Below are 9,983 nucleotides of genomic sequence, written 5' to 3' on the forward strand. Positions count from 1 at the left end.
AAATTGAACCGAGTAACAACAATTATGGACCTCATCCCTAATCAACTTATCTTCTTGCACTGAGTTAAAGGTGGAACAGACAGAGTACCAGTCTCCTCTGAGAATAATTGATGAATTTTTTTAGTATGTCATACGCTCTCTCCCAACAACATTAACGGAAAAACATGCATATCATATACACCTTGGTTTTTGGGTGAATGCATCCACCTTCCTTGTTTACCATGAAACCATGGATTTGTAATAACACTAATATTACTTTTTAATATGTGTGAATTGGTCAAATATGTCAGTTATTTTGGGATGAGTGAAATATTATCGATATTGATATATCATCAATTTTTCAAATTAAAAAGTTTGAAAGAAATACATTAACATATAAACTAAAAAAGAAATAAATTAAACATAAGGTCATATGGTTTCCAAATTCTAACATTTTATGTGGTCGGCAATGTCTCATTACAATTTTGTTGCAAATATTATTGAAGAATTATACCATGTCTAAAAGATTCAAAGGGACAAACAGCATCATACAATCACATAAATCTTCATAATTCATTCTAACCAAATTCACTATTATTTTCATGGATGAAAATGACCACTCTAGTAACCACTCAAATCATTTCCCTTCTTATTTGTGTTCATCAAATGATCCACAAACTCATTAATATTCTTATCAGAGCTACCTCCTTCACAAACAGCATCTCTAGCCAACTTCTTCCATTCACTAGCATTCCTTCTAATCACTTCACTTCTTTCACCTTCCATCACAACCTTCAAACTCAACATAAATTCTTCTCTCTTCACAACACCATTTTCATCCTCTTTTGGCCTCACACCAACTTCCCAAATTTCCTCTAAAAACTTTGCATCTGGCAATTGATCGGCCCATTGTGGCAAACACACAACAGGAACGCCAAGACTTAGACTCTCAAGTGTTGAATTCCAACCACAATGTGTCACAAAACATCCAACAGCATCATGTGCCAATAATTCTAGTTGGTTACACCATGTTACAATTATACCCTTTTCTTTGATAGAATCTTTGTACCCCTTTGGTAATTTTCCTTGCTCTGACTCTCTTAAAACCCATAAGAAATTCACTTCACTTTCTTTTAATCCCAAAGCCAACTCTTCTATTTGTTCTGATGTTAAAGAAACCATGCTTCCAAAGGAGATATACACTACTGATTGTGATGGCTTTGCATTTAACCAATTAATGCAATCTTCACTTAATGGCTTCCATAAATTTGCTCCATACCCTTTGTCTCCTTTGATTCTTCCATCTAAGTAAGCAGAAGGAACCATTGGACCAATCAATTTAGCAGGGAACATCTCAGTTAGCCCTTTCACAACCTATAATACAAAAAGAAAATTGTTAATCATCAATTAATTGTCCGTTAAAATTCATAAGAGAAAGATTGGTCGATAAAGATTAATGTATTTGGTTTGAGACCAAATACATCAACCAAATATCAAATATTTTATTCATGAATGGAAAATGAATAATAAAATGCGAAGAATTTGTACCTCTCCTTCTAAAGCTTCAAATGTATTGACAAACATCCAATCAGCTTGATTTAAGTTAGAGAATTGATTCAACTTCATAGCCATATAAGCAGGATAACTTTCCGGAAACCTTATGAAACTTGGAAGATCTCTAGAATTCAATGGAGGAAGACCAGGTACAACCAAAGGCAATTCATCTACAGGAGTTTCAATCAAACCATGATGTATACGACAAAAAATGTTGCAAACAGCAGCTGAGTTAGTGAAAAAAGCAGCACCATAAATCCCATGTTGTTTAGCAACATCAAGTGCCCAAGGTAGAAAAGAATCATAGACAATGCAATTGATTGGTGTTGATGTTTTTTGGTGTTTTTGAATGAGGTTTGAGAGTGTTTTGGAACCATTGGTTTTGAATGAAGTGAGAAAGAGTTCAACATTGTTGGCTTGTGAAAAACCGGATTCGTCGAACCCATCAGAGATTGGTTCGACAGAGATGTTTGGTGCGGTTATGGATTTAACGGTGTAATGGGTTGTTGCAAATGTTGTTTTGATTCCTTTGGAAACCAATCGTTTTGAGAATTGGATTAATGGACTAATGTGTCCTTGTGCTGGATATGGGATCACTAAGACATGAACATTGTTGTTGTAGTTTTGGCTCTGTACCACCATGTTTGTTTTCTCTGTTTTTCTTTCTCTGTTTTTGTGGGTTTACTTTTTGTAGGTAATGAGTTGTTCTCATGTGTCCTATTTATATAGGTTATAAATATAATTAAATAATGACAGTCAAGTTTTTATGTTAAATGTTTATCACTCCGTCCAACCCCAATATAAATAGGACTTTGTTGGTTCAATCCCTAAATATAAAAAGAAAAAAAAAGTCAAAGAAAGTTGATGTATTTAAAACAAATATCATTAGTTTATAGAATAATATATTAGCTTTCAAAAAGATTGATGAACTTTTGGTAAAAAAATTGTCATTTAAATTTTTTAAAGAGTACTCTAAAACACTCGTTAATAAAATCCTTTCACGTAAAATAACCAAAATAACATTTAATATGACATAGACTAGAGAATATCATATTGCATGTGGGATTATTATTATAGTTGTCCTAAAGAGTTCAACCAAAAAGTTGTCAACTTCAAACTGATACTAAAATGCGGCATAGTTGCGTGTTTGTTTTGACTTTATCAACCCATAAGTTGTCATCTTAACAGCAACACAAATATAAACTTTTACAAAAAATACTTATAAATAATGATTAAAGTCGGCAGTGAATGAAACTTATTACTCCCTCCGTCCCGGAATAACTGACCCATTTTCTAAAAAAAAGTGTCCCAAAATAACTGACTCATTTCAATTTTCAATACAACTTTCATCATTCCCAATACAATATAACACTAAATAATACTACTTTTATCATTCCCAATACAATCTATTCCACTTTCCCATTTATTTATACACTTTTCTTAATCTGTGTGAAAAAACCAAAGTAGGTCAATTATACCGGGACGGAGGTAGTATAAGTTATCAGTAATGAAACTTATTATAAGTTATTAGTTATGACATATCCCTTTTCTAAAAAAAAAATATGTATAACATATATCCCTCCTCTCCCTACTTAACTATGAGACTTGCGTCAACAACAAAAACTGAGACTTTTTAAATCAACAAAAAGAAATTGTCCTTCAATAAAATATTCTCTGTAATTTTTTAAATACATTTATTATTACTATTATTTTTTAAAATATTAATGAAAAAACAGACACTAACATACTCATCTATTTAGTTTTTTATTGCACCTAATTGTATATAAAAAATTTAAAAAGTAGGAGACAATTAAGATTAAAATAAAAAAATTTTATAGTGTTCAATATTGTTGCAATTGTTTTTGTCGAAAAAATTATATATTATTGCCATTGTATATAATAAAAATAAATAAAAAATTAAGCCTCGCACACAAACATGGTAGATATTGACATCCAAATATCTACAACATACACCCTCCGGTCATTTTTATAAATAAAAATCTACATTTTGGATTCATTCAATTAATGATGTATGTGGTCTTTATTATATAGACTACATACATCATTAAATGAATGAATCTAAAATGTTATTTTTAATTATAATAGTGATCGGGGTGTGTATTCCACACCTTAGCTTTCATATGAGACAATTAAGTCTGGCACGCAAATCAATGCAATTAAAAATGATTAAAAAAATTACAAACCATGTTAACAGATGGTGTGGGCATCCTCGTAAACTTATCTCAGTTGCTAGAGATATTGCATATTATATGCGGTGGCCATCCACTCCTTTTTAGAAGAAACAAAACACAGAACACAAAAATCATATGAGAAAAAAAAAACATTTTGAAGTTGGTCGAAGTTTCATTCATTGCCAACTTATAAATTAAGATATCCTAAAAAAATTATAACATATCCCTCCTCTCCTTAATTTTGGAGAAAATTATAACCTAATTTTTTTTTTAAACGTGTTGTCTAAGGAAAACGATTTATGATTTGAAGAGTGTTGTTGGCGTAAGCAATGAGGTTTGATGTGACGAGAAAATAAATTTAGACTTGAGCATTTAATGTAATCTTTTTTTTTAGAGGCAGAATTAAATCTTACTACTAATTTATTTAAAAAGGAAAATATTAACTAGTTTCGTTGAAACACTCTTTGAAAACCTTAAACCTTAAATGATTATTCCCTCCGTCCCATTTTAAATGACCTAAGGTGAAAATGTGAACTGTTTACTAAACATGCTTTGACTCTATTTTTTTGCTAATATATAAAGACAAAATATATCATATAAGATGTTGGATTCATCTCGATGAATATTTTCAAAATATCAAATTTTCATAGTTTTTTCTAATATCTTATTAAAGATATTTAAATTTAAAATTGTACATTGACATACGTGATTTGGTCAACTAGGTCATGTAATATGGGACGGATAGAGTAATTTATATGAAACAATGTGTACCCCATGCGTTTAAAAATGAAGTAATTTTTTTTTAAAAATATATATGTAGGTGTTTAGTTTAATGAAGGGTTAATTATGTTTCTAGTCCCTATAAAATAGCGACCTTGTAAGTTTAGTCCCTACTTAATTTTAATAGCATTTTTAGTCCCTAATTTTGTTTTTCTGCACTGAGTATTAGTCCCTACTCAATTCAAATTTGTTTAATTTATGCTTAAACTCTTAAATTTTTGAACAATTTTTTGCAGACATGTTTAGAACATTACTAAAAGTTCGTCCGCAAAAAATTATTGCAAAATTTGATTTCTACATCCAGATTTTATTACTTTTTATCTTTAACTTTTGTCGTTTTAAAAAATTCATATTTAATTCATTTCATGCCAGAAAATTCTAAATTTTAGTAAACGAACCTTTCATAGTGTTCTAATCTTGTCTTAAAAAAATCGTTCAAAAATTTAAGAGTTTAAGGATAATTAATCAAACTTTGTTTTAGCAGGGACTAAAATTATAAGTAATTTTTTTTTAGGGACTAAAAATGCTATTAAAATTAAGTAGAGACTAAACTTACAAGGTCGCTATTTTATAGGGACTAGAAACATAATTAACCATTCTGGTTTTTTTTTTTTTTTAAATATATATGTAGGTGTTTAGTTTAATGAAAATGACACAATAGTTTCAAATTTGGCCAACAGAGTTGATGATGGCATCAGCTTCTGGGGTAAAGGTGACGGCATAATAGTGATGTCACCGTTAGGTAACTGTCATTGTGTGTGTCCGTGATGTATTTGGCCATGTGGTCATCGTGACTAATAATTGAGCTTATACCAGAAACATAATAGTACAAGAAGCAATCCTTAAAATAAATGTTGGAAATTGGAAAACAGTAAAAAAATCAAAGATTGGCATCTAAAGTCAACTTATGCATAATCAAAAACATCAACAACCTCCTGATATAATTCCCTCAACATATGCAATCAAAAGATAGTGCAAACTTTTTTATTGACATCATGAATGAATTGAACACGGGAACAATGGTCAAGTAACAACTTCAAATTTTACAAGTAACTATATAATAAATTTATTACAAGTAACTATCAAATTTTACAACCTGATATAATTCCATCAAAATAAAATGTCAGCTTACGTTTTTTTTTTTAATATAAATAAAATGTATGTACGAGTTAGTTTAATGAAAATGACACAAAATATTTTCAAATTTGACCACGCAATTGATGGCATCAGCGATGGCGTAAAAGGTGATGAGGTAATGGTGACGAGATAATACTGACGAGTTTTTTAGGTACTTGGTATGGTGTGGGTCTGAATCTGATGTATTGGCATGTGATAATTGGATCTATACCTAGTACAAGCATATCATTAAAACATTTGGAAAAAAAATTGAAAATCACTTAAAAATCAAATTTTGGCATCTAAAGTCAGCCTGATATATCATGACATCAACAACCTGATATGATTATGCAATCAAAAGTTAGTGCAAAGTTTTTGGTGATATATCATGAATAAATTCAACACGGGACAACTAGAATGGTCAATTAACAACTTCAAATTAGGGGTGGACAGATTGGGCCGACCCGTCCAAAACCGGCCGGCCCGTGAACAAAAAAAGATAAACGGATCGGGTGAACCGGGTTTGGCGGGTCGGCGAGTTGAGGAATCGGTTTAGAATGGGTAAGGTTAGTCGAGTTCGGATGGCCACCTCAAACCCACGGGTAACCGAAACCCGACCGAAAGACATAGAAGGGACAAGGGAGCATATGATTTGACTAAGCATGCAATAAAGAATTAATGTCCTTGAAAATAGGAAACCACTTTCAATACCATTGAACAAAACCATCAAACAAAACCATTAATTTTCTCTCTTCAAAACTAGGGATGGCAATGGGTACCCAATGGGTAGGGTACTACAGTACCCATTCCCATACCCGCGTTTGTAAAAAATACTCGTACCCGAGGCCATACCCTCGTGGGTAACAACTTTAGTGCCCTTCCTCATACCCTGTGGGCATCTAAGTGCCCATATCCGTACCCATTACCCGCACTTTAATTATAAAAAGACAATAAAAAACATCGCAATTGAAATAAAACTATGATCAATTTTTTTTAAAAGAAACTCATAAAATATTAGAAATCTTAGTATTTAACCAAATAAAAAAACATCCAAAATATTCCTCGAAAATTAAAATAAAAACATTCAAAATACATATAAAAAAGTGCATGCTAAAATAAACATCAAATTGATTTAAATCATAAATTTTTAGCTAGTGAGCTTATGAATGAAACGATTACCGTATTAGTTTTTAGGTTAGGTATATCCTTAAATAGCTAAATAAATTAAATAATTGTACACCAAAAATAAATAAAATATTTATTATATTATATAAATATGTATATGCGGGTTGCGGGGCTGGGTAGTATAGTGCCATTACCCGCACCCATACCCATCTAAATTTGCGGGTAATTACCCGGACCCAAGCCCATACCCATAAAAGCGGGGTTTTACCCTACCCATTGCGGGTATTTTTTGTGGGTGCCCATCGGGCCTGAGTCCAATTGCCATCCCTATTCAAAACCAAAACCAGCTTACATACAACCAGGAAAAACCCTTCTTCACGTATAAATTGATTTTTTTCCATAAAATTTCTTTCTCTTCACGTTGTAGCAACACATGATCGAAGAAGAGAGAATGTTACAAGCCAGATCTCATGCCATTCTTCATCTTTCTTTGATTTTTTTTCATTCTCAGCTTAGATAGATCTTATCACTTCTGTCATCTTCTTCAACAATATTGATCTGACCGACTTTTACCTTTTTTTCATTTGTTAAGTTCTGGATTTGTGAAGTTTTTCTGTAAAAATTTGTTTGATGCCAAACCGCTATAATCCGCCCGATCATTCGCCAAACCCGCTGAAACCGCAATCGTTAAAACCGAACATTGTGTTGGACGAGAGCGGATGGTTATATTGCAACCGTCGGTTGAATCGGTTCCAGCTTTTGAACCCGTAAACCGCCCGGAACCGTCCGCTGTCCACCCCTACTTCAAATCTTACAAGTAACTATAATACAAATTATGATGTAAAATGGTGTTTTTTTTTTTTTTTGACAAGATGTAAAATGGTGTTCTTAAAACAAAATTTCCATTTTGACTTCTTTTAAATAATGTCCTTAAAACACTTATTAACATAATATCAATATATTATTTTTTTTTTGTTACAAGTATAAATATATAATATAATAAATTAACATTTAACAATTACCAAAAAGATCAACATTTAATTATTTGAGTAATGTTACTTGAATATCAAAAAATTGATGATATATTTAAGATAGAATATTTCACTTGAAAAGATAGAAAAAACTGATAGAAGAAAACGAAACTATGTCTACCAAGGTATATAAAGATGCGGTTCGACAACAATTTTTATAGTCTAAATAACATTTGAATATGTACTTTTTGCATCTTTTGGGTTTCTTCAAACCCAACATTTTTCTGTTAGGTTTAGTTCTTCAAATTACTAAGATCTGATTTCTCTAATTTTGAATTTAATCTATTGTTTTTCATGTATTGTTCTCTTACCAAATTAAGACATTCAGATTCACCAAATGAAATATGATGAAAACAATTTCTATACAAATAAAATTGTTCCTTCGTAACAAACAAATAGCACAGGTCTTCTTAGAAATACAGATAGTTCACAAAATTATAAAAGTATTGTACAATCATTTTATGATAATTTTTGGAATAACATTCTTTTTCTTTTTTTTTTGGAATAACATTCTTTTTCTTTTTTTATTGCTCAAAAATAATAAAGAGGAAAAAAAGGAAGAGAGTAAAAAACAAATAAGAGTATGAGAGAGTTGTCTAAAAGTTGTCCTAAAATAGTCGTACAAATATCATTTATCTGATTATAAAGGGTGTAGCTAAAATTGAAGCCTGAGCCAAGACACAGAAAAGGCCGGACGAGGAAAAAAAGGCTTTAAAAATTGTAGGGCCGATGTAGTGACAATACACAGCATGGTAGAAACAAATCAGAAAAGCAAAAAAAACAAATATAAATAAACACTAATTATATAAAAAAAAAAAAAAAAAAAAAAAAAAAAAAAAAAAGGGACCATACAGAAGTTGTGAATAGTATTATAAAATTGTAGGGACCATGTAGTAATAATACACATGTTCGACCAGCGATGAGGAATATAAAATTTATATATCAACAGTCAAAAGATATTTGTACAAAGGATTTAGGGTTTTCTTCATCCTAACCTCTATGAACAACTTCATTCTAACTCTAATAATAATCGGATCCAGATTGCCTGCTGTTCAAAAAACAGGCAGCTTCCCACAGTTTTGCATTCAACTGTTAATTAGAGATTGGGCGATTTATATTACACATTAAAAAATCAACTAAACACGATCTTAACCATCAGTTTTAGATCGTACGGCTAGCAAGCGTAACTGTGTGACGCAGTTATTGCGTTAAATCCAAATCCCCAATAGTCATAGTTATTTCAATTGAAGACATAACTAACACCAATTAAAAAGAAATAAAATACAATAAAAAGGGTTTAAATTGTGTTTCGTAACTTCAATTTTTTCAGCAAAAGAAAAAGACACATAAAAGATTTTGATGTCCCTAAAAAAGGATAAGAAGGAGAGAAGAGATTTTGTTTTAAAATAGATGTCTTGAATATAAGATTGATTCATCTTATAAAATTTGAAATGATGATTTTAACAAGACTAATTTTAAGTGAATAGTTTTTTCCCTCAAAAGTGAATATTTTTATAACCAAGCAGCTCCTCTCCCCAAACTAGCTCAGTACAATTAAGGGATTGGGGTTATGTGCAGTCGGTAGGTAGCAACTGCACTGCCGTGGTCACCTCTATACCGTCCGATATCATGATCGGACGTTCCAGATTAGCTAAATCCAAAATCTGCACCTTACGATCTTGATCGGACATTGATTACACCATGATTCTGCATGCAGTCAAACTGCACCGAATCCAAATCTAAAATGGAAACAGATCCTGTGCAGTGGGTTTTTCACTGGAGTGTCCAGTGGTGATTGTGGCCCTTCAATTCTGTGTGATCCACTGGAACAAAAGTGAATCAGTGGCAGAGATTCCACTGCAAAAAATTTACACTGCAGAGGATCTCTCTAATTGCTATCAATAGTTGTTTGATACCATAATATCAAACAACATGACATATTTCCATCTCAATACATGCCTTTTGACAATATATTTTATAATCCCCTAGCTTTAACTTTCTCTTTATCTCTCTTAACTAATCATTCCTTCTCATCCAAATAGTTTTTTTAATGAGATTATCTCTCTGTGAAATACACTAAACCCGCCAAATATGAACTGTAGAGCTATCACAAATATTGTCTTATATTTGCATGAACCTAATTGTACAATATACTACTTGGATGTACCAATGTATATTCATGTGGTATATCATATATGCATCATTA

General features: G+C 31.4%; 1 protein-coding gene across 1 annotated transcript; it reads right to left on the minus strand.

Annotated features, from left to right (window-relative positions):
- Positions 1-416: 416 nt before the first annotated feature.
- On the minus strand, positions 417-2,229 carry UGT74B1 (UDP-glucosyl transferase 74B1). The gene is made up of 2 exons (XM_085714582.1): positions 1,528-2,229; positions 417-1,353 (listed from the first exon to the last, which is right to left on the minus strand). The coding sequence occupies exons 1-2, from the start codon at positions 2,173-2,175 to the stop codon at positions 601-603; spliced, it is 1,401 nt and encodes a 466-aa protein (XP_085570708.1). The 5' UTR covers positions 2,176-2,229; the 3' UTR covers positions 417-600.
- Positions 2,230-9,983: the final 7,754 nt, after the last annotated feature.

This window comes from Medicago sativa, chromosome 5, assembly GCF_051527215.1.
Source record: "Medicago sativa cultivar Bolivia chromosome 5, Bolivia_mono, whole genome shotgun sequence".
NCBI lineage: Eukaryota > Viridiplantae > Streptophyta > Magnoliopsida > Fabales > Fabaceae > Medicago > Medicago sativa.